Source organism: Phragmites australis, chromosome 3, assembly GCF_958298935.1.
Source record: "Phragmites australis chromosome 3, lpPhrAust1.1, whole genome shotgun sequence".
Taxonomy (NCBI): domain Eukaryota; kingdom Viridiplantae; phylum Streptophyta; class Magnoliopsida; order Poales; family Poaceae; genus Phragmites; species Phragmites australis.
Window position 1 is genome coordinate 908621 of NC_084923.1, and position 25191 is coordinate 933811.

Below are 25191 nucleotides of genomic sequence, written 5' to 3' on the forward strand. Positions count from 1 at the left end.
TCGACTGAACGGCGCTTTGATAGACTTTTCAAGCGTACGAGTGGAGACTAATCAGCAAGTTTGCTGGGTCCTTATCCAGAAGGCAGCAGACAGGGGTACAGAACACTTGCAACAACAGCAAGTCATCAAAGTTAGCCAGCGGAAGTTCATTGGACATAGATTTTTTTTGGAAAAACACGCCATGATAATGAGGATTCCTTTTACACCATTTTGACTACGGTTCATCTAATCTTCCACGTTACCCGGCACCGCTTAAGTCACAAGAAAACACGAGGGCACGGTTCGCTGTTCTAGCCGACAATGCCAATGCGGTTTTAGACCGGGAGGATTATATATAAGATGCATGCAACATATGAATTGCCATCATAGACCAGGCATGACATGCTCGAGGTCAAGCCACTTGGATGACATCACATTTCTTCAAATATCTTGACAATGCAGGCAAGTTTCAGTGATAATAATGCCATGCCTGAACTTGAGCATAAAATACAGAAGGTGTACAGATGGATAGTGGATGCCCCCCGAACCTGAGTTGTTCTGAGAACAATCACAGGATTACCTTGGTACTTTTGATAATAGATCACAACATATCAATGGCCTATTCCTATGTAAGCTAGTTTAAGAATCAGAACCACTGTCTGAATCAGAATACAGTTCAGATGGTCTATTCCTGTTCGTGTTTGCTTCAAGCGGGGGCATATCATCATCTTCATCAGAATTTGGTTCCTCGTCAATCTGGGAAGTTTGTCCTTGTGTTCCCGACTCTGAACCTTCACTGGGAGTTGACTTGAAGATAGCTGGCCTAACATAAGAAAAGATGAATTTAATCAGAGGCCTATTTGAGGATGTCAGGCTAGCAACATCTAGTAGAGAAGAAACTACCAACGCAGTGCTCATACAATTTCAGTCAACAGCTGATAGTTTTATAAGGCAAAATGGGATGAACGTATGACATTTGGTCCCACTAATTAATCGAGCTATTGTTATACAATACATCAGCAATTGGTTGCATCAATTCTTTTCATGTCATTTTTCATGGATATTAGACAAGCAGAACCTAGATAAAAGTATCCGTGCTGTTGAAATTCATTAGTCAGTGACATTTTCTTGAATTACAAGGCAAGTGAATTTATATCCAAACTCTGTAAATAGTAGAAAAGCAAGCAGTAGATGATCACTCTGTAACTCGAGTATCAATTAAATAGCGACTATAAGAAATCAAGGAAATTGATGCATATTACCAGCTAGGGTGTTTTTTATTCCAATTTTGCCACGACAAAAAGGATATAATATAGAAGGGTTTCGATAGCAGACACTTTCCACTGCTGTTGTTTATCATCGGCCGCACAACACAATGCCCTGCAAACAAGGCAGCAAGCATTGTATTTGGTGCAAATTATTTTGAACCGGTTCTTCCTGTTATTTATCATGTACAATTGATCAAGGAAAACATGAAATAAGCCATCCACGCTGTGTATACACAGAAAAAATGCATTGGTTACACTTTCTTGTGTCATAGTCATGATTGTTAGTAGTGTAGTACTTGGCAATTATCATACATCATAGAACCCAGAGCTTACCACTCATCGGATTTCTCCAAATCTCGAACTTGGTCGTGAAAGAGGACTTGAGACACAACACAAGCAATCTTGCTGCCTGATTCCAAAGCCTGAGCCCTCCCACTCGCATCCACAGCCACGAAACTCCCTGCATATCAGAGCAGACACAGTCACGCACTAGTGGTAAAAACGAGCTCCTTTGGCTCCAGGAGAATTATCCAACTAGAAGGTTCAATTCAAGTTCTGGTGAATCTTGGATTACTCACCGTTCTTGATCCAGAAGCTCTTCTGGAACTTGGCCGGGAACAAGGCCAGCGACTTCACGCCCTCGCCGTCCATCACCTAACAAAAGCACGGTGGTGAAGAACACACGGGGAGCACGACGCGACTCGAGAAAGCTGGAACACTGGGGGGCATCAGCGGCAGCGCATACCTCGATGACGTTGGATCCGCGCAGCGCAAGGACCTGCATGATGCTCTCGCCCTCGGCGATAGTGACGGCGGCACCGCACGCCCTCCGCAGGTTCTTCCTCCCCGCCTTCATCCGCGCTTCCTTCCTCGAGCGGAGCAAAGGAGGGAGGGAGTCTTTCCTTCGCGGGGAACCAGAGCACGAGGAGGATAACCTCGAGGTCGCGGCGGCGGCGGCGGCGGAGGCGAGTGATGGTTCGTTCAGCTTCCCTGGCTGCTCTAAGTTAAGTTGGGCTTGGACCTGTTTGGTGAGTAGGCCCAAAATTACAAATACGAAATGGCCCATGATATTTACAGGCCGCATGGTTTGGGCTGGATCACAGAAACCATCTGTGCGTCCCGATTTGGATACAGTTTTTTTCTCTCTCTTTTATTTTCAGACTAGTTTTCTCTCTCGAAAAACTCAGTAAACATATAGAATTACGCACACATTTATGATACTGCACACACGCACTCGTCTGCGGAAGACCGGAGATATGAGATTGCAAAAGTCACATGAAACGCATTATTGTTGATGTGTATGTCGTCTATGAGTGACAGTAATGCGTGTGCGTGTTGGATTGTGTCGAGTTGAACGTTTTCTGCTATTTGAGGAATAGAACACGAACCCACCGAGCCGCGGAATTATATCAAAGAATGCTGCCCAGCCCAGCCCATCCACGGGATCGTGCCAAATCGCACGCCTGCGCATGGCATCAACGGCATTCCACCACCGCCCGATGGCCGTTACCCCACTCGGCCGCACCGGATTAGAGCCACAGCTGTAGTTACAAGGGGGGCCCATAGAGTCCCTCAGCCGTTCTGTTTCGTACGAGCGTCCTCGACACAGCTCACGAGCCGCAGCGGCACACGCTACGCTGCCCCACTCTCAACGAGCCCAACTCACCCCTGGGCGTTTTGGCCATGACCCTTCTGTGCCCAGGGCGCTAGTGCATGAGCTCTATTCTATCTTCCCCATCTTTTGTTCCTTAAATTTATAAGGCTAAAATTGACACGTCATCGATAACAGTCTTGATTCGTTGCAACAAAGACGATTCATGATTTTTTAAAATTGTCATTCACGTTTTAAATCATTGTAGTTCTTTTGTTCTTTTCCATACTACATGCGGTGTATTAAAGTTATTAGGATACTTAAAAAAATATCAAGCGGTAGGGTAAAATATGCCACGACTCCATTACTGATCACTAAAAATTAGTGTTTGTTTGATATATTCATACTATGTGTATATGGATGACTTCTTAAAATACAAGGAGTAGTATGCATATTCTAATAATATTTGTAGCATTTTCTTAGATACACAACAAAGTACATCAAATAAAATTATTAGGTTTATTGAAAAAAGAGATCACATACAAATAAAACACAAAAGACAATGAATGTGGTATGTACCATTTTAGAATCAATAGCATGAAAATTGTGACTAATGGTCATTAAGAGTATATTGATATAAAGAAAAATACAAAGTGATATTTTAATAAATTCGTTCTTAGCACCTTTTGTTTGATTCGTCAATATTATGATAATAAAAAAACCTTCTCACCAAGATACTTTTTGAATTTAATAATTGATTTTTTACTAAAATAAGTTGATGTCAAATGAGAGGAAAGCTTCGGTTTCGTATACGACGACAGCGAACGCCATATCCTAAATTATAGCATTTTTCTAATCCCTTAAATATTGTTTGACTATTACCGCTTAGTGGCACTATGTCTTTGTCACAATATATAATATATTAAAAATTATAATCAAACATGAAAAAACCTGCCTTTGGAACATAGCACCTTTTTTCTCAAAACCGGTGGAGTAGTGGACAATCATGCCGAAAGCCGCTTTCAGCCACAGAAAATCACCCCGCACACAATCCTGACCACAGACCAACATCGGGAAGCGGAGATCTCTCACTGTCGGCTGCATCTGCCGCCCCAAGTCACTCCATGCGTTCACAGCCACCACCCTTTACTGACACTGACATCTCGGACCCACTCGTCCGGACCTACATGTCATTGACTAAAACCAATATCTCCATCCATCCGCACCCGCCTTTCGGGTCCCACGTCCGCCACGTCACGCCAAAATAATCACTCCTCTCTTTCCCAAAATCCCCACTCCTCTCAACTCCCAGTGTCTCCCCTCTCTCTCTCTCTCTCTCTCTCTCTCTCTCTCTCCAGTCCCCAGCGCGCGACACGAGTCAAGCTCTCAGCCGCCGCCGGCGATCGCCGGAGCTACGTGCAGGTGGTTCTGAGCACGACCGGCGTGTGCCATGGTGAGGAGCGCGAGTATGCGGCGGCCCTCGGTGCCCACGCCGCCGGCGGTGCCGGTGTTCACCGCGTCGCCTGGCGACTACCGACTGCTGGAGGAGGTGGGCTACGGCGCGAACGCGGTCGTGTACCGCGCGGTATTCATTCCTTCCAATCGGATGGTCGCTGTGAAGTGCCTGGATCTCGATCGGGTCAACAGTAACCTCGTGAGCTCCTCTCGCGCAAACTCCATCGCTCGCTTACTAGAGTTCCATAGTGATCGATGGTTTTGTCATGATGGATGTAGTGGTGGATTGGACGCAGTTGATGTAGTTTGTGCTTAGTTGAATGATCGATCTGATTATTGCTGTTTTTTTAATGTTATTGAAGCGATTAGCTTTTGAATAATACTATAGATTGTTCTAGAGGAGTTGGGGATAATATAGAATTTATAGCTGATCGCTTCGATTCTAAGTTTCGTTTGCAATTTTCGGTTTTATCGTTTGTACTATTGATGATGTCCGCCTGCAGTTATGCTTGCAGCTGGTTGGGACCCTTCTCTATATTTGTGGCTTCTATGATGTGATGTAGTTACCGTCTTATTGATCCGGTGAAGTAGATGTGCTACAGCATGCTATACTCTGTTTGTATATAGTTTTTTTTTTTTTGAAATTGTATCTTCATTGCTGCGGATCATGACAGCATCTCGTGTTAGCTGGCCTAATATCACCAGAATTAATGTTTGCTTGATTTGGAAGTGCCAAACTTTACTCCTGTCCATGAAAACACTTTTCAGAATTAATGAATTTGCACATGTAATGTTTGAAGTCTGTTTTGGGCCTCTTGCTGTTCTCCTTCTCAAAACTAACAGTGTAATTAGCATCTCACGGTGGTATCTCTATGTCCTATGCAGGATGAAGTACGAAAGGAGGCTCAAACAATGAGCTTGATAGATCACCCTAATGTCATCAGGGCTTACTGCTCATTTGTTGTGGATCATAACCTTTGGGTGGTAATGCCATTCATGTCAGAGGGGTCATGTTTGCACTTAATGAAGGTTGCATATCCTGATGGTTTCGAGGAGCCGGTTATCGCCTCTATTCTGAAGGAAACACTTAAGGCTCTAGAGTACCTCCATAGGCAAGGACATATACACCGGGATGTGAAGGTTAGCTTTTCCACTATAAGGTTTATTTGGGCTTATTTTATCAGTGCTTTTGCTCAATATGCCATTATTGCAGGCAGGTAATATCCTTATTGATAGTCCTGGTGTAGTCAAGCTTGGGGACTTTGGGGTCTCTGCTTGCATGTTCGATAGAGGTGATAGGCAGAGGGCTAGGAATACATTTGTGGGAACACCATGCTGGTAACTGCATTTCTTTCTATGTATCTGCTGCCAGTGGTTCAATAAGTATTTTTTTATATAAATGGTTTGACATGTTTTTCTTATTCTATTTGGTGTTTAGGATGGCTCCAGAAGTTCTCCAGCCTGGAACCGGATATAACTTCAAGTATGTTATGAATATCATACCTATATGTTATGTTTGCTACTGTAGAACACATTTGGATGCGTTCTACATGCCACATGCATAGTTTGATACTTTGATTGATCCATAATATGACCATCGCTCTATCACTCAGCCTTTTTATTAAAGCTCAATATGATCTATGGACTAGTTCTGTGCCTTGACAAACAGCATTGTTTTTACATCTGAGATTAAGCAAGTATTGTATCCGAATTTAGTTTTGCATGTCGTGTTTAAATATGATTGGAGCACATCATCGTCTTTAAAATCTTCCTAACATATGCTGACAGAGAGAACCACCAGGAATCATCAGTCTTGAGTTTTTTTTGTTAAAGTGGGGACCTTGGGTAGTGGTGCCGAAATCCTGAGTTAGCCTACTGATTATTGAAAGCATTCTGAGACACTGATTCTGGACTTCTGGTTGATTCCAGTTCGAGGGTTCTGGGCAAAAACCATAAACTGCTTTCTTGAAGCAAGTAGAAGTAGCAAATGTGAGTAAACGTTAAATCACTGCACCTAATGATACTCCAGCTAGCAACTTCCCTGCTGACCCTTTTCACTTACGATGCTTGTGATTGCATTAATATAATATTCATTTTCGTTTAACACTGTATAGCTTTTCGATGTGTCTTTTTAGTTTTCTTGATTGTTATTGTAAGCAGACATCTTATGACAAGTATGTTCTCTGTACAGAGCTGATATATGGTCATTTGGAATAACTGCACTGGAGCTAGCACATGGACATGCTCCCTTTTCAAAGTACCCTCCCATGAAGGTAATGTGTCATTTGCTATTTTCAAATTTAGATGTTATTTTCTTTTCCATTTTGCTCTTCTGGAATCGTGCAATTTCTTTTTTTTAAAAAGTGTCTGGGCAGCTTGATACTAAATTGCTTCAGTTTTTTTGGATCTGAAATTTCACCAACTAGTCTATTTTGCAAGTTGCAATGCAAGTATATTTGTGTTTAATTATTTTCTTATGCCAATGTATGCTAAAAATACATTTCATTTTGTCATTTGGGTAATTTCTCAGTATGCTACAATACAAGCCCACATGCGCACACATTCTTTCATGAATTACTTATTTGGAATTTGATTCTCATCGGCTTGTAAAATTATTTATAAGCTTGAATAGTCTTATCCCTGAAGTTAGTGATCCAACTTTACAAATTTTCTGTTTCAGTAATTATTTCCATGAAGTTAGCAATTTGTGTATACAATGTTAAACTGAGGATGTCCATGGTGGTTGCAGGTTCTTCTCATGACCCTTCAAAATGCTCCACCAGGTCTTGACTATGACCGTGATAGAAGATTCTCGAAGGTACTACTAGTCCTTTCAGCTAATTCTTTGCTAGTGAATGCTTTCTAATTATGGTTTTATGGCACTATCTATTTGTTCTAGAATGCTGTTTCAGTTGTTATTTACAGAGTATGGACATTATGTTAGATTACTGTGTTTACCCTTCTAATGAAAGTTTTTCAGTTGTATTCAGTCCTTCAAGGAAATGGTTGCAATGTGCTTGGTGAAAGATCAAACAAAGAGGCCAACAGCCGAAAAACTACTTAAGCATTCTTTTTTCAAGAATGCAAAGCCTCCGGAGCTGACTGTTAAGAGTATCTTAACTTATTTGCCCCCTCTTTGGGATCGTGTAAAGGCACTCCAGGTTTTTCTATGTACCTCCTTTTTATTTCTTTTTACTTAATACTGGTGACAATATATCTAAGTAAATTACTGTGGATTTCCAGCTAAAAGATGCAGCACAACTGGCTTTGAAGAAAATGCCTTCTTCCGAACAGGAAGCACTTTCCATGGTTCGTGAAAGTATACTTTGCCTTTTTTTCCCCACAAACTCTAATTGTATAGGTGAATCTTCTGCTTCAGTTTAAGAGACTGTAGGAATATATGCCTTGATCAAAATTCTAGCCCTATGCAAAATGAACTTCCAATTGTGATAATATTCTGTCAAGAGGCTGGAAGAGTATGCTGGTATTTCTCAATGTTAATTGGTTGAACAAGCACTAGTGGAGAGTGATTTAAGAACCATGTAACAAATAAAAACTCATTTCATAACCCATATGATGCAACTCTTTATGTTAAAGAAGATACAAAACATGTTTCAGCCAAATCAATGGTATGTATGAGATATTTATTTAGCTCGTCAAGGAGGTGCGAGCTTCTTTTAATTGTCTAGGGAGGCGCTTCTATGCTCCACATATTCAGAGTTGGACAAATTTTAAAAAACAAACAAGAAAACTCTAACAGCTAACCCCTTGAACATTTCAAGAATTGTGAAACTCAAATATATCAACATGACACTTATATTACTATGGTCTATTCTATTTCATATACAAACAATTAACTACATTAGATTCAGTTGCTTAGATAATATCATGGCTACTCGCAACTAAGATGTTTTTGCTTGCTGTATTGTTTTGGCACAGTTTTATTAAGGGGATAGCATGCCATTTTGTCTTTTCATATTGCAATTCCATCCTTCAATCCATTTATGTGACTATTTCTTATGGTTTCATGGTTCATGTGACAGAGTGAGTACCAACGAGGTGTCAGTGCATGGAACTTCGATATTGAGGATCTAAAGGCTCAAGCTTCACTGGTAAAGCAATAGCTTTTCATATTTTTCCATTGCTGTGCTACCTTACTCGTCTTGAGTGAAAATGACTGCATCTTAGCCTTACAAGTAATCTATACAATTTTTGCAGATTTACGATGACGATCCAACTGAATTAAAAGAAGATGATGACAGTGTTAGAATAACTGACATTGATAAGGTTTGTTTGACTTCCAATTTTCTTTTTAAGAAAGACCTTAGCCCTGTCCTCTAGTAATGACGCAAAAAAAGCTGTAAGCTTGACAAGAAAGCTTTATGGAGTCATCAAAGAAATGATCCATCATATGTATTTTTAGGAATGATACATCATATGTCTATCTTCACTGGAGAAAAGATTACCATGCGTTGAATTCAAACAGTAAAACATGTTTAGGTGGGGCCAGAACATAGAATGCTACAGATGCTTCTGTGTAGATTTGAGGATGCATTTCCTTTATGACACTAGTTTTTTCTCCTCTGGGTACAGGACAAAGATTTGCAACCCTTTTATTTTGATACTTATAAATTGTTTCTCACTAATTTTAAAAGCAAAAAACATCTGCCTGCTCTATTGAGTTATTACTGTGTTTTTATATGCAAGAGAAATGTGTACAAATTATGGTTCATGGAAGTCATTAATGAATGCTCGATTGCCAGGATACATCTTGTGAGAGTCTTTTTGGAAAGCCAACACCATTGAATGGAAATAACTGCAGGTTGAGTAAATATGTAACACTTTAGCATCCTTTATTTTTCAATACTCCTGTTAATGTTTTTTCAGTTGTTCTCTGGTTTTTCATCCTCCTTATTGGCGATCAAAGTTTGTTTGTACAACAGTAGAGGGATCACTGAGCCTCCATACATATTTCAGTTGCTGTATATCTTTCATGCCTTATTATGGGTAGTTTATTCATAGTCTTCTGTTATATTTCAGTGAACGAACTTCTGCTGCAGTAAATCCAGTTCTCAATGGCCCTGAAATAAGTGAAGCATTGGCTTCCAACCTTGGTAGTGCTGATAGTGAAAGGAAGGCTGATGGACATAGAAACCAAGGATCAGAAAATGATTCATTACCCTCTACATTGAAGCATGATCCTGATAGAAAAAAATGTGGAAGTGAAGTTAGACAAAAACAAAGGACTTACTCCAGTCCAATTCTGCAATCTGGTTTACATAACATTTCGATGACTGAAAAGGGCCACATTATTGAAAGGTATGTTTAACAGATTTCGTTGAACATGTTCCATTCTAACTACATTGCTTCCTTGTAATTTCTTATCCTTATTGAGAAGGTAAGTCACCCAATAGTTGGTGCTACTAACCAGGGCTCAAACCCTGGTTCTCACAAAAAAAGGCACCTCGCTGTGTGTCGTTTTCAGCGTGGTCCTAGGTGGCCGTGAAGTCGCTTTCAGAGATGCCCCTGGGTGGCCGGCCTGCCTTTTCTCGACCTTTAAATGTGATGCCATGGTGGGCTGTCTTCCCCCATAGGTCGAGTTATTTTTAATTTCTTATCCTTATTGTTAGGATTTTATATGCATGGACCAGTATATACAGAGTTTGGCCCATTTCTAGTTGGCCTATTACATACAAAAATGACTCGAATAAAAGGATAATCCAGTTTAAGCTGATTTATCATCTGCTAGTTCAGAATTCTTCCATTTCAGTTCTCGATTTTGTTTTGATAATTCCTATCTATAATTCATGGCTAAATTTGTTTTTGAAGATGCGCACTGGTAGATAATTTGGATATCTGAGTATTAAGGCACTGAACACCATTTTGATTTGAGTTTCTTGAAAATATATGTATAAAGCAGTTCATAGTTTATGTCATGTATATACTCCAAAGTTCTCTTATTATCATTGTTCCTCGTGACAGGGATGCAGGAGGTCAATTGGTATTTGACAAACAAAAGAATGGTACTAGAAGAACCAATAATCTTAGTGGTCCTCTGTCACTTCCAACTCGTGCTTCTGCAAATAGTCTGTCTGCTCCTATTCGGTCATCTGCAGGTAGGATAAAACCTTCAATTGTTGATCACTTTTTTCTATGTACATAATAGACCTGCACTTGCGTTATTGTTAATGTAGCTGTAAAGAGGCAAAGAATGGCACAAGCACCGCACAACCAATAGGCTGGGATGGCATTTCATATATAGTCAGTCAGGGCCTTAGATTAGGAAGGTTTACAGGACCTAATTAGGGGGGCTAATCTAGGCAAGTTACAAACATGCATGGCAATGCAATTATCTAATGAATGCTATACAATTTTGTCTAATACCCGCTCGTAGTCGCAGTGGGAGGATTCTGAGTAGCGAGAGTTGAGGCCGCGCAGGAGGTTGAGCACAAGTTGTGGATCACTGACAGGGTGCCCGACGTCGCGGAGAGAGTCCGCTAGCGTTTTGACATGCTGACAGTATTCAAGGATGGGGAGGTCGCCCTGTACAATGGAGTGGAACTGGTTGTTGAGGAAGATCGCGCGGGATTCCTTGTTGTCGTTGAAGAGATCCTAGATGGCGAGCCAGAGGGCACGCGCGTTCTGGCCATCTTCCATGGCGAGGTCAAGGACATCATCGGCGACCGAGCCGAGCAGCCAGCTGCGGACGGCACAATCCGCTTATACCCACAGATCGTTGTCGGGTTCGACTGGGGCAGAACCATTGATGCGGGACATGAGGCCGAATTTCCCGCACACATGGAGGTGAAGAATGCATACCACTTGGTGTAGTTAGAGTGCTGGAACTCGAGGATGATGGGCACGTGGGTCTTGATGGCGACGATGCAGTAGGGGGAAAGGATCGTGGCTGGGGCAATGGCAGAGGCGGCCGTGGAGGCCGTTCCTTCCCCGGTTCCAGCGCCTGCAGTAGCCATTGGAGAGACGGAGGTAGGGTGGGACACGTGATGGTGCGAGGAGGAAAGGGGCGGCGCTAGGGGAGGGGGGGGGGGAGCGGAAGATCAGGATCGAAGATCGCTTGGTACCATGTAAAGAGGATGGCGCAAGCACCGCACAACCAATAGGCCGGGATGGCATTACATATATAGTCAGTCGGGGCCTTAGATTAGGAAGGTTCACAGGAGCCTAATTAGGGGGGCTAATCTAGTCAAGTTACAAACATGCATGGCAATGCAATTATCCCTAATGAATGCTGTACAATTTTGTCTAATAGTAGCGAGGCTTTTTATCATTTTTGGGAAGGTACCAATAATTATAACTTGGGAGGTACCAAATTTGGGTACCTCCCAAGTTATAATTTTGGTGCCTCCCAAGGACTAAAAAAGCTCTAATGCAGCATATTTAAGTTGAGCTTAACTTTTGGAGTGTAAATCATGTCAGTTGCTCTAATTATTTGTGCACTGAAAAACATGATATTCTGTTGGCTGTTACAGGTTATGTAGGCTCTTTGGGAGATAAACCTAAGCGCAATATGGTGGAAATAAAAGGCCGCTTTTCAGTGACATCTGAGAATGTGGATCTTGCAAAGGTGGGGGTTCAATAGGCAGTTCCCCAATAGGCAGTTCCCCCGACTGAACAAGGTCACTTCAAGCAAATAAATCTAAATAAAGTTTACTTTGCAGGTTCAAGAAGTTCCAGTGAGCAGTGTCTTACGCAATTTGCAAGAGGTAAGAATTTGTGCAAGATCCATTTTTCATAAAGCTCTATTACACTCTACTCAGATGTGCCTGTCCATCATGACTAATATAGGGGGTTTTCAGGGACCTTCACTGAGAAAATCAGCCAGTGTTGGTAATTCGTCAGTGAATGCTAAGCCAATGGTATGCTATCTCATTCTCAAGTTGTACCACTTCTTAGAAACTAAAAGCTTGTAAACACTTACTGTGATAATAGATTTCAATGCTAAATTTTAGTTCTATCTTGGTAGTAATGCTGTTGGGATTTTTTTTAATGATGTAAAGCTGTTTTTTATTCATCAAGAAAATAAACAGTTTTGTGTGACTGGTACTTTGTTATTGCAGTCTACTAGTCATCAACGGAAGGAACTCTGCAATAGCTCTGTATCTGCATCGATTCTGATTCCCCACCTTCAAAACCTTGTAAAGCAGACTGCATTTCAGCAAGTATGGACAAACTTATTATACTCTTAAGCATATTGTATTATTGTAATGATTTTTCATTCCTCTCTCCAGGATATGATTACGAACCTACTAAGTAGCTTGCAGCAAAATGAGAAAGTTGATGGTATGTATTTTCCTCTGTACTGCTGAATGCTCATTTTTTTCTATTTATGATTAAAAACCATTGATTTTCTCCAGCAGCCCAGACAAGAGTTCAGACTATGGGGAATGGTATGGTGGTAAGTAGAGCCTCGGCATAATATCAGAACTTGCTCCTGTGCGTAGTTTGTTATTTGCAATTATTTTGCAAATCATTAATATATAGAGAAGAATTATGATCAACTCGTAAAGTTGTTTACTTTCTTTTGGCAGGTTGAAATGGCTAGTGCTGAGGGAGAATGCTCGTTACTTGTTAAATTTTTTGAATTACAATCTAGGTAGGTCAACCGTGTTTATAAGGGGTAGTCACATCCTCAAACATTCAGAATTTTGAATTTTGCAAGTTTTTTCCTCATATTCACAAACAGTATATTTCACCATAAAATTAGTCTATTCTAAATCTCAAATATGTTCCTCTGCCTTATGCCATGCTTCTGCTTGTCATTGCTGTCTCACTCGCCAAATCATGTTATTAGTCACCATGCTGTGAGCTGCTGTCTTTTGCTTCCTGTTTGCCTTATCATGAGTCATGACCCAACTGCCGCATGTTGTCATCTTGGATTATGTCTTGCCACTCACCTCATGCCATCGTTTGTACATCTTGCTGTTGGTCGTTGCCTCGTTTGCCTCTAGTTGTAGTACCTTGTCACTTTTACTGCCTGCCTCCACTTGCACTCTTATTACCTTCCCCACTCCCTCCAGCCTCCATTCTTACCGCTATCTCTGCTCACTGCTATCATTATTACGTCATAATAGTCATTTTTTTTAGGGAAATACAGTAGGGGAAGCCCCTACTGCGGTCATAATAGCCATTTCCATGATGCTTCGCTACCTTGAGGTGGAATAGGAGGCTGTATCCATGGGGAAGGCACGAGGATGCTGTGCACGTCGAGGCATAGGCAATTTGATTTCTCACCCTAGGCACGAGCATTTTGGTTCAATTTCTCACCCTAAACAACTTGATTACGAGCCAAGCCAAATTTTTTTCAATTGTGACGGAATTTTTTTACCTGGCAAAGTAGATTTGCATCACAAGGCTTAATTGCATAACGCAGGGTGCTGTGAGTTTGGCTATTTTGAATGGAAAAACAATGTGAAGTCGTAGATATAGCAAAGACCCGAAGTTCATGGCATCTTGATTGGTGATCAGCTAAGATATAGCTGGTTACTTTCTACATTTTTATGTGAGTTAGGGAATCCTGTGAGCTTTAGTAGATTCAAGACTTATATCTCGAACGGATTTCAGATCAAAGTGTTTAAAGCCCCCTGCATAAATTGGTCTGGAATAGGTTTGATACCTTGATATTGACTGGCTGCCAGCTAGCATAATCTACAAATACCACGACTAACAAAATTTCTTGGTTTGAGTTTATTTCCTCGATACAAGCTGCAATCAAGATTTGATTAAGATGCAGTTTTATTCTTTTTTCACTAATTATGTTGTTTCATTTGTTTTTACCTTTATGGTGATGATTGTTTGTGATCAAGCTGGTAATTTACCTTCCCCCCCTTACCTTCCCCCTTTGCAGAATGATTTCTTTAACTGATGAATTGATTGCGGCAAAGCTGAAACATGTCCAGGTCTGTACCAGGCTATTTCACTCTTTATTGTGTTGGCACTTGGAAGCACCCTACGTTGAAGTTCTTCTTATTCTCATTATTCAATAACACCCTCAAGAAAATTTAGTAATAGTATTACGAGAACGTGTGTGGGCTTGGGGCTAGTTTAGCATTACTGCGTTGTTTTTGCTGTGGACTACAGTTGCTTGTAGACCCATTATAGTAGAATACTCCATTTCTGTTATGGCTCCAAAGAATACCTTTTCAGTTATTTAATATTCTAAAATGCCAAATAGCCTAGTACACCATGAGTGGTCAATTTAGAGCATCTAAAAGTTGCAAACAAAACTTCAAATTAATTCCCTTGTGTAATTTGTTCGTCGCTTATAATCCCCTGTGTTACTTTCAGCTGCAAGAAGAGCTAAATGCGTTGTACTGCCAAGAGGAAATCATCGACGCGAGAGAGGACGAAAATGAAGAAGCATGATGTGTTATGCCAGCTTTTTCTTAGTAGGAAGACTAAAAACAACCTGCTCCCGGCTCATGCATTGAGGCTTGGCTAACCGGCTGCAACAAGGTGTTTGCATTGCTGCAAAGCCAGCTAACTCCGGCTCTCGTTAGACAAGGAAATTGTTGTGCAATCTGGAACCTACGATGAATTTGAAGGAGAGGGGAGAGCTCTTGGAGGTGTATGATCGTTGATGGTCAGCTTGGGCTTGTTGTTACAAGTGTGCATATTCAGTCCATCTATTCAGTCCGGGTTTAGTTCATTCAGTGAGTTTTTAGGTGTTTATGACATTGTGGTGTCCATTCATTTTGGCCGCACCTATGATTGAGATGGTCATGATTCCAGTCTCTAATATAGTATAGCAGTATAGCACCATTGTACCGCAGAAAGACTGCGAGAGTAATTGCATTACATCTAGAAACAGCAGAATGTATATGTAGCTAAATGTTAGCACCTTTTTGGAAATACATTTGCTGCTCTTATCGACCGCTTAGTTTCGCATGTTGCTATTTGGAAATATCCCTTGTCGAGCTTTGGCGCTGCTTGGTTTGATGCCCTCGTTTGGCCAAAGGCAAAACCATAAAGTTGTGTCAGAATATTCAGAAAACCATGGCCGTTGATTAAGGGCTACGGATGCTATAGTTTAGCAAAATAACATGTTTCTTTCAACGTGCTGCTCGAGCGTGAAGCATGCGAAGCAGTCAAGCCCATTTTTCAACACCTAACACGGTCCAACTCCGACGATGGCATTGAATCTTCATGGTCCGTGACTCATCTGAATCCTTGCCAGGACAGTGTACATGCTTGTACACCCTAGGAATAGACATGCAGCGATCTAGTAATCAACAATCATCAGTCAGGACAAAAGCTTCTGAAAAGCTGTGAAAGAAGCTGAGGATTAGTGTTCCTGACGAGCAATGCATGCTTCACTTCTTTTCAGGTTCAGTAGGTTGTCCATTGCCGATTTCAGAGATCAGAAGCGAATAGCATGATCCAAATGGCCACCGCGTGCCTGCTCAAGTGCTAATCGTGGTACTGATTTATGTTCCCCAACAGTCATGCACTAGATGGTCATGGAGGGGCCTTTTTAGGCCACGTTCTTGTTTGCAACTTACGGCAGGGCGGAGTAGTACTTACACCGACTCGGACAGATGTTTAATATTTTTAGATAATGAAAGAAAGAGAGATTCCTCGCCATTTGCTCTTTGGCATCGGCGACCGGAGGGGGCTTCATCGGCTAAACAGCGCCCTTATTACGTTGCTACCAAAGGAGGCTTGCTCCTCGGCTGAGATTTGTCATTACCAGCAGTTAAAGTGTATATTCATCACTGACTGTTCGATACATGATAATTTCAAATTGGTGTATTCCACTACGAGGTTACTTAAGAAAGCAAAGAAGCCAGATATCTTGTTTTAGTTGGATATATCTAAGGCATTTGACTCCGTGTGCTGGGCTTTTCTAGTGAAGGTTCTTAGGCCTAGGGTTTGATCCCCAATGGTGCAGTTGGATTGAAGCCATCTTCGGTTCTTCATCAACAAGGATCCTTCTCAATTCTGTTCCTAGCCAACTTTTGTCCATGCCAAAGGATTGCGACAAGGAGACTCCCTCTCACCCTTTCTTTTTGTTCTCATTAAATGCATTCTAGTCAAATATTTTTCTTCCCTAGGCACCCCTCCCCAGCGGAAAGGTCGTACGAGACCGGTGATGGGATAGGACGCACCGACTGGTCGGGGTGATGTAGATGTGGAGGTGTCCAGCGGATGGGATGGGCTTAGTTGCTTCATCAGAACAAAAAGGGGTACGTGCACCATCCATTTTAAATAGCCTAGGGGTGTGAGCTTTAGCTAAGGTATGAGTTAGCAGAAACGGACTCGCTTGTAAGGTCTCATTCTCTCTGGTATATAAAGAGAGGAGGATCCGATTTGTAAGAAGAGGGAGGGATAACCAATTCACAAATACTAATAACAAAATACATAAGACGTAGGATCGTTATCCTTAATGGGATCTGAACCTGGATAACCCTCATGTTCTTTAGTTTATCACAAACACACGCATACCACAAGCATTGTTCATGCACCCATCTATCGATATACCTCGGAATCATTGTTAGGAATTAATCTACGATAGTTGACACGTCAGGTAGGAGGCGCGTTTTGGCATTTTGGTAAGTGTTGGAGATTAGATTGGGCTACCCATGGCCGGATCCACGACAACCACTGAGTTCCATTCCGAGGACCCTGGTCACCGTGAGGTGTTCATCATGGGGTACGACCCAGATGAGCCCGGTATGCCCCAGGTATGGGACACCGAATCAGAGTCCGAAGACTCCAAGGCTCAACGGGAAGTTTGCATTACAGTTCATGCAACCGGGGGGGGGGGGCAAGCAGAGGCTTCCGTGTTTCGAGTACCGACGATGATCCCTAGGCCATACACCCAGAGGGGAACCAGACCGGCGCTGGACACGGGGACGCTCTGACACAGCCCGCAACCACCATAACATCGTCTGGAGGAATTACCGTAGAGGACATGGTCTTTGGTAGCGTCATCGCCAAGGCTGTTACACTGCATGAATGCTGAGGGCTCCCCCCTTGCGACATGATGCCAAACTGTGGCGATAAGCACAACATCCGTCGGTAGGACTGGTGATGGTCACGATCGCCAAGAACCACGACAAGTCCCACGACAGGAAAGATCACATCCTCCCTCGGTAACAGAGAGTGCTAGGAGACCCCCGTCGTATCGGGACAGCCAACCCTCTGACCCGCACGACTCCATGCGCCAACATGATCTCTACAGTGTGATCCGGAGCCATCGACCAGGCAAAATCCCTAAACAGGTAAGAGGGTACCCTGAAACCAACCGGGTTTGTGGCCTTTTGAGTAGGGTTATCTCGAGGACAGGAAAAAGGGTCTTCTGCTCTTCAAGTTTCCAATAGAAAGAATGACAACTTCCGGCAGATACCAGGAACATGGGTAGTCTTCCAGGATCCCAATAGGTCGTGAGAGTTGTACTATCGAGCAATGAAGGTTTTCTGTGACTAGAGACGAATAGGCACAGGACCACACATGTCGATAGGTCGTGCACATTGATTGGACTGGGAGCTGGAGTGATCTCGAACCCACACTCCTGTGACACCTTCAGGTACACATTTTAATTAAATTTTTAGGCCACCAAACATTATTACGGAGTATTCGCACGAGGGGTAAGACGCCCACTAGCGATAAGGGGCTCGGGGCCATAAACCAGGTGTGGAGGGTTCCTATGCTCAGACCAGACGATGGCGACATACCTCTCCGAAGTGAGAAAGGTAGAGTGACGCTCCTTCGATTTTGAAGTCTAGCACATCACTCATAAGGATAACTTCCTAGTCGATGAGTGAAAGCACAATAATGTCGCCTAAATAGGGTGAATAGGTATTTTTACAAAAATTCGTCCCCTTTTACCGTTGGCCTAAACTTGCAGCAAAAAATAAACTAACGGATTTTTCATAAGTCAAAATCCTAAATATGTTAGGCTCAACTAGTGCACAATCACCCTAAATAAGTGTGGAGGTTACAATCCTATGGTGACAAAGATTACTCAAATCTAGTAAAAGATATGCAAGAAAATATTAATTGAAAAATCCTGAAAACACTGTTCACTAGAGAATCTGAGTTGACCCAAATACTCCGGGTTCAAAGCTGATTGTACAGTATCCGGGTTCAACAAAGAATGAACTTGAAATTGAAATTAAACAGCGTCCAAAGAGTTTCAGCTCAAACCAAGTGAAATCGTGTGTTCCAAGTGAAGAACCCAAGTAGATCCACGGAGAACCTACAATTAAAGTATCAAACATGACTAAATATATATCAAGATGAAAAATGAATGTGCCTTGCAAAGCAAAACTTTTTCAAAAAGGTTTCATAGATTTTGCTTTTGAAACTCCCCCAATTGACATCTGCATTACAAACATAAGTGATTGCAAATTCTCCACCATGAGCAAATAATTCTCCCTTATAAGCAAAGCTCTCTTACAAAATATAACATCTAGTCTAAATTCTCTCCCAATTGACATCAATTCCAAAATAGAATCATCGAAACAAATTCTCCTCCAATTAATATCAAGTTGGTAAGAATTATGGAGGACTCGCCAAAAGAGAATTTTTCTTCAAAACACGCTAGCTCTATCCCACAAAAGGAATCATCGAAAGCTAGTGCAAGATCTTGTATAGTGTAAGCTCCTCATGATATGTGTATTTCTCACAATTTAAGTTAAACCAAATACACTTATCCAGATGGCTCATGTGAGGAAATTAATCTATACAATAGGTCAAAGTGGTTTAAAGAGATGCCAAATGAGATTTCGAAATCTCATTCATTCCTGATCCGGGAATCGAAGCTCTCCCGGAGGATTCCAATCCACTAGTAAGTTCCTCTACGCTGAGTTAAATGTTTCCCTACCGTTTCTCCTCCATTCCCGAGCTCGAGTCGGTCCTCATTTCATTTAAGACCCAAGTTCAACCTTAGCTTAGATCCTATCTATGGAGTTTTCCAAGTTTAGCTTGGTGAAAGTTATCCAAACCACCCTAGAAGCACTCAACTAGTATCATAGAGCATTTTGGTATCCTTTGTGGTTGAATGTTTCGCCGGTGGCCTCGCAAAGTGGTGCCGGCAGAATCTCATAGTCTGATCGCCAATAGGGCCAATCTGATCGCCAAACGATGGTCTGACCATCAAAGGCCAAAACCTTCTGCACACCGGCGATCTAACTGCCACTTCAACACCGATCTGACCGCCAGCCACTTAAAGCTATATGCACTTAGGTTGTATTGTACATGGTTTCAAACTTCAGAACCCTAATCATCTGGCGGTCTTTTGCATATATTTTTGAAACACGGTGCTCTATTTTTATTCAAGCATGTACATTTGCATATTTTACCATTGTTCATTTGTTTATGCAATGCATTCTTGTTTCGTTTAGAGAGTATTGCGCCGGCGATCCAAGCGAGTGAAGGCGATGTCAATCTACCAGAGTTCTGTGAGTGTTGCATTAGGAGTATCAAGCAACTGTGGGATCAGCAAGATAAGCATCTAAGCATACTCAATTTAATACTTTGGATCTCGTATTGTATAGCTTGATAAATTACACTTTATGTATGCTTGCATGAATAGCGAGTCCATTATCGGGTTTAGAAGGGTAGAACCTACTTTGATGAATTGCATTACCTCTATCTTGAGTTGTTGATTATACATATTCTTGTAGCCTTGATAAAATTGTTAGTGTCTAATTTACAAGTTTGTTCGATAGGCTTAGCAATGCTTAGGTCATCGGTAAAAGACGAGCAATGGTTCAATCATCGTTTGCGAGCTTAGGGCTTTCTTATTGTTTACAAACACAATGACAATGATGTGGGTTGTATGAGATGTGAGAATGAGGTGAGATATGGGCGGTGCTAAGGGATATTTCGCATCGGAGGAGTTCCTCGGTGTAGTTAGGGAGAGGAGCCCAGATGCTATAGATCGCTTGCATCATTTAAACATTGTTCATCAGTGCAGTTGGCTTTAGCACTTTCCGTACTTACTACATGTCGCATACGGGAACGATAAGCCCAGTACCTTTGTAGTTGTAGCCTTTTGGCTTATGAGTCGATGGTGTATTGGGCATAATAGGTTTGTAGGGATATCCAGTTTGCTCCGGGAGTAGGTCTAGCTGATCCCCGCACCTATCGACGCATGATCAAACAGTTGGGGCTTTTTTTCAACAAGCCTGTGTGAACACGAGAGCCGAATGGTCTTCAAGTCGTGTAGATAAAGGAGTACCCCTTGCAGGGTGTAAAAATAATTCGAATTGACGTGATCTTGGTCATGAGCATGCTTCTGTCCATTTGCATCTGTCGTAGAGTTTCATAATTCTGAGATGTGTGATATGAGATGGTGTGTTGGGGATGGTTAGAAACGATATTGATTACATCAGATGGTTCCAGTTATATTTATGTTCAAATTGTTGGTTACATGGTAGAAAGGTACTTTTGGTTAAGTATAAATGCTTACACATAGGTGTCCAGGTTGCTTACGCTTATGAATTTAATTAACCGTGTGACCTACTCCTTGCTAATGACTTAAATGCATAATCCTTAAAGTCGGGTTATTATATGTACCTATTATGAATTAAATCTTGCAAGTAACTTCGTACTTACGTTGCTCTTTCAGGTTCTACCGGTGAGGAGGAGCTTGCGAACGATGATCGAACCACCGCTCGACTTCTGCTGATGACCTAAGCCTTGCTAAGCATGATGTATTCATTTTAAGTTAGACCATTTAGTGCTACACCTAGGATTATAATGGATCAAGAGATACCAATACCAAGTAAGGGTAATATAACAATTAGGATCTACTCCCAAAAATCGATCTCGACTAACTATCATGCGTGACATACCTATAGCATACTTTATCAAATTAAAGGCAACATATGATCCAAAGTAATAGGTGCAACATGCTTAGATACTTGTCTTGGTGTATAGTTGCTTCATACATAAAATCACAATCAGGTTTCATATCAAAAATACTCTTGTCGTTCTTTGGTTCGTTGATCGCTAAAAGGAAGAACGGTGCATCACAATCAACATGACGAAATGCTATGAGAAATGCATCAAATGCTATAAAATTTTAATGGGGGATGTGGTACTTGTCGGTGTATTCAGAACCAGGGGTCCCTAAGTCCCGAGGCCAGGCCGGCCATCCACCACATGTCATCACCCTGCAAGGTAAGAAGAGGCTAAGCCCCGGGAGAAGGTGCTCGGGGCCGCCGCCTCTGGTTCCCGAGCACCCTAGTTCCCCGATGATCCGCAGAGCCCAAATACCAAGAAGAAAGTGCTCGAGAGAGAGTGCTCGGGGCTGCACGTGGCAGCCCCCGAGGACTCGGTTCCCCGAAGGTCCCACCGAAGTGCTCGGGAGAGAGTGCTCGGGGCTGCACGTGGCAGCCCCCGAGGACTCGGTTCCCCGAAGGTCCCACCGAAGTGCTCGGGAGAGAGTGCTCGGGGCTGCACGTGGCAGCCCCCGAGGACTCGGTTCCCCGAAGGTCCCACCGAAGTGCTCGGGAGAGAGTGCTCGGGGCTGCACGTGGCAGCCCCCGAGGACTCGGTTCCCCGAAGGTCCCACCGAAGTGCTCGGGAGAGAGTGCTCGGGGCTGCACGTGGCAGCCCCCGAGGACTCGGTGCCCCGAAGGTCCCACCGAAGTGCTCGGGAGAGAGTGCTCGGGGCTGCACGTGGTAGCCCCCGAGGACTCGGTTCCCCGAAGGTTCGCGCAAGATCATTCAACGACCCGAAGGGTCCCGTCGTCAGGGTGTCATCCAGTCAAAGGCCCAATGCCGCATTTAATAGGCACGCGCGGTCTGACATCCTGACATCCTGACATTCTCAGCTGCCCACGCCCCAGTGTCAGACCCTGCCATGCACTGGCAGGGGGGCGTGGATCTATTAAATGCACGGGTCCCGTCCCGTTTCATCCAGGTGCCTCGGGATAACGTTGCCAGAATCGAAGCGCTCCGCCTGCCACCCTGCCCTGGCAGAAGGCCAAGACAGGGTGGGCGCACCGGGCACCTCTGAGGCTGCCCGGTGGGCCCCCTTTATGGCGCCCGAGGGCTTCCACAGTGACGGGTGGTCGGATGCGCGCCGTATTTCTCCACCGCCACTGTCACTTCGCCAAGACGAAATGATTGCGTCTTTCTCCGTGGCACCTTGGCATTCGCGTCCCCCCTTTCCCATTCAGGATATGTTGAGGTCGATGCGCCTATAAAAGGAAAGGATGGAGAACACTAAAAAGGAGAGAGAGCAACAGCCCCCGACCACAAGACGACCAAGAGACCAGACAATCAACAATCTCCGGCGAACCAGGCCAAAGATAGATCGACAGACACTCGAACCAGCTCAAGTTAAGCTAGAACATAAGAGCCTCAAGCTCTTTGTAAACAGTTCTCCCCTTAGAACCAGATACCTCCTTGAAGAATCCCCTTCAAGGATAAATATAGCGCTCATACAGGAGTAGGGTGTTACGCCTCCGTACGGCCCGAACCTGTCTAAAACCCAGCGTACCCACTTTTCCTTGCATTAGGGTGATCGTCTCCCACTAGCCATCGCATTTATTTCTGTTCCCGCTTATTTCCCACACAAGCTTTTCCAGGATCATCCCCCCGGCCGAATCTCTAAAAAGGGGTCTCTCGGGATCCCTGCGACAGTAGTTCACTCTCCGACAGTACTGAATAAAGATCAAATGCAACAAGATTCACTTGGATTGAAGTACATATGCTCATGGTATAAATGATTTATTTAAGGTATGTTCAAAAAGGACATTAATTAAGCTAGCTATCAAGATTAAATGTGCTTCAATAATTTAAACAACACCTTCATACCAAAATGTATTTTTTTTTTCTAGATAGCAGTGATCATAAAATGAATTTTCTAAGTGCTTTTATAATTTAGGACATGATATTAATTAACTATGATTTAATTAAATTTAAACACATTTGATTGATTGATTAATTAATTATCAAAGAGTATTTCGGGAGTTCCAACATTTTTTTAACATGTAGTTTATACTCATATGAAGCTAACTCAACCAGTTTCATAATTTTTGGAGTTCATATGAATTAATTACGAAATACACAAGCTATCAACAAAGTAAATAAAAAGGAAAACCGTCTAATAAACAGTAACTTCGGAACTTCCGATCCTCAGGTCGGAACATCCGGTGTTTTACGAAAATGAAGTTCTCGGGTTGTAGCTCTATTCAGTCGGAGGTTTCGGTATAAAAGTCGGAACTTCTGATCGGGTTGGATATTCCGGATTATACAAAAATGAGTCTCTAGGTTGGGTTAACTCAAGGTTAATCGGAAGTTCTTATCCAAAATTTGGAACTTCGATGCTTCCAATTTGTCTAATTTTATGAGGAACTCAAGGTCGATTCGATTGCATGTCTCACTAACTCAAAGAAAAGGTAGTTTTGCACTAGTACATGGGTTCTAGTCTTCATCCAACAACGAAATACACATGAATCCCTAGCTCTATCTCATCCATTCTCCTCCTACTATCTCCATTTCATCAAGAATAAAAAGTACTTTGTAACCTCAAGAACACAACTGCAAATCCTATCCAAAGCCAAACAAATTCATGCATTCCCACCATAGGAGCCTAAGGAACTTACTAAACGTTTCTTGTTGTGATTGGTGACCTTCAATTAGGGAAGAAATGGAGGAAATGGCTTGGAGAAGAAAAACCAAGGTGCTGAAATTTTTAAAAAAGAGGGGTGACAAAAATTGATTGCAAAACCTCCAAATCTACATGCATGCAATAATTTCTTGGATGAATGGAGAGCTAGAGAGGTGGGGAACTCGGTGGTGTGACATGCAAACATTGATTTAGCTTCTAGAAGGTGGATTTTTGGGGTGGAGAGGGAGAGCTTGAGAGAGGAGAGGGAGATGCTGCCCTTTCTTGTTCTTTGGCTGGTTGGAGTGAGCAAGAGAGTGTGTGTGTGTGTGTGTGTGAGAGAGAGAGAGAGCATGTGAGGGAGTGAAGGAGTGAAGTGGAGCTGCTGGTCTTGCAGCCGAGTGAGAAAGAAAGAGGTGGTGGGGCCAACTAGTGGGTCCCACGTTTTAGAGTAATGAAATACTTCAGCTAAAATTTTGTCCCTTCCCTCCCATTTTCCTTCTCTCTTCTCTTTACCTAAAAGGATGATCTAGTGCTCCGTAAATTCTAAGGATTCTTATGCAGCGATAACAAAATGAGATGAGCCCAATTTAAATTGGACTCACCCCGCCTATGAGGGGTATAAACTAAAAGATCTTCACGAACAGGATCCTTACCACATAATGGATTCTCTTGACCAGCCTTCGCTGGTCGTGGGACAGGTACACATCTAACCAGTTTATTCTCACTAAATGTATTCCACTTAAGTGTTTTCCTTCACTAGGCGTCTCTACCCAGCGGATAGGTCGTGGTTGGCACAGTGGTGTCATGCCCCGTCCCATAGCATTAAACATTACGGGACGGGCTCGCAGGCGTGTCAAACTTCTTCACAGGCGCGCGTGTGAGATCGATGATGGGACAGAGCACATCGGTTGACTGGGGTGACGTAGGTGTGGAGGTGTCCAGCGGATGGGATGGGCTCAGCTACTTCATCAGAACAAAAAGAGGCACGTCCGTCATCCATCTTAAATAGCCTAGGGGTGGGAGCTTTAGCTAAGGTATAGATCAGCAAAAAAGGGCCCACTTGTAAAGTCTCATTCTCTTTGATATATAAAGAGAGGGGGGGCTCGTTTGTAAGGAGAGGGAGGGATAACCAGTTCACAAACACTGATAACAAAATACACAGGACGTAGGGTTGTTATCCTTCAGAAGGTCTGAACCTGAATAACCCCTGTGTTCTTTAGTTCATCACAAACACATGCACACCGCAAGAATCGTTCACGTGACCATCTACCGGTACACCCCAGAATTATTGTTAGGAATAAACCCCCAAC

General features: G+C 42.8%; 2 protein-coding genes across 8 annotated transcripts; one reads left to right on the forward strand and one right to left on the reverse strand.

Annotated features, from left to right (window-relative positions):
• Positions 1 to 405: 405 nt before the first annotated feature.
• On the reverse strand, positions 406 to 2229 carry LOC133911391 (uncharacterized). Its single transcript, XM_062353617.1, has 4 exons — positions 1993 to 2229; positions 1826 to 1901; positions 1581 to 1707; positions 406 to 802 (listed from the first exon to the last, which is right to left on the reverse strand). The coding sequence occupies exons 1-4, from the start codon at positions 2101 to 2103 to the stop codon at positions 619 to 621; spliced, it is 498 nt and encodes a 165-aa protein (XP_062209601.1). The 5' UTR covers positions 2104 to 2229; the 3' UTR covers positions 406 to 618.
• A 1918-nt stretch (positions 2230 to 4147) lies between these two features.
• On the forward strand, positions 4148 to 15190 carry LOC133911392 (uncharacterized). 7 transcript variants are annotated; one of them, XM_062353618.1, is made up of 22 exons: positions 4150 to 4492; positions 5179 to 5433; positions 5507 to 5631; positions 5732 to 5776; positions 6485 to 6566; positions 7043 to 7111; positions 7284 to 7454; positions 7537 to 7602; positions 8337 to 8405; positions 8512 to 8580; positions 9057 to 9115; positions 9334 to 9612; positions 10276 to 10409; positions 11784 to 11878; positions 11973 to 12017; positions 12111 to 12170; positions 12372 to 12473; positions 12543 to 12594; positions 12669 to 12709; positions 12843 to 12907; positions 14159 to 14210; positions 14599 to 15190. In XM_062353618.1, exons 1-22 carry the CDS (start codon positions 4289 to 4291, stop codon positions 14674 to 14676), a joined length of 2217 nt encoding a protein of 738 aa, XP_062209602.1. In that variant the 5' UTR covers positions 4150 to 4288; the 3' UTR covers positions 14677 to 15190. The 7 variants fall into 7 exon arrangements, 5 of the variants coding, with proteins under 5 accessions (XP_062209604.1, XP_062209605.1, XP_062209602.1 ...); XM_062353619.1 differs by having other exon boundaries at positions 12672 to 12709; XR_009908649.1 differs by lacking the exon at positions 14599 to 15190 and having other exon boundaries at positions 4148 to 4492; positions 12669 to 12747.
• Positions 15191 to 25191: the final 10001 nt, after the last annotated feature.

Excerpts from the sequence above, each read along its gene's own strand:
- LOC133911391 (XM_062353617.1), bottom strand. The coding sequence starts at position 2,103 with ATGAAGGCGGGGAGGAAGAACCTGCGGAGGGCGTGCGGTGCCGCCGTC. Across the intron at positions 1,902-1,992 it reads GCGGATCCAACGTCATCGAG|GTGATGGACGGCGAGGGCGT; the intron begins GTATGCGCTGCC and ends TGCTTTTGTTAG. Across the intron at positions 803-1,580 it reads TTGGAGAAATCCGATGAGTG|GCCAGCTATCTTCAAGTCAA; the intron begins GTAAGCTCTGGG and ends TTCTTATGTTAG.
- LOC133911392 (XM_062353618.1), top strand. The coding sequence starts at position 4,289 with ATGGTGAGGAGCGCGAGTATGCGGCGGCCCTCGGTGCCCACGCCGCCG. Across the intron at positions 12,171-12,371 it reads CAGTGAATGCTAAGCCAATG|TCTACTAGTCATCAACGGAA; the intron begins GTATGCTATCTC and ends TTGTTATTGCAG. Across the intron at positions 12,474-12,542 it reads AGCAGACTGCATTTCAGCAA|GATATGATTACGAACCTACT; the intron begins GTATGGACAAAC and ends TCCTCTCTCCAG.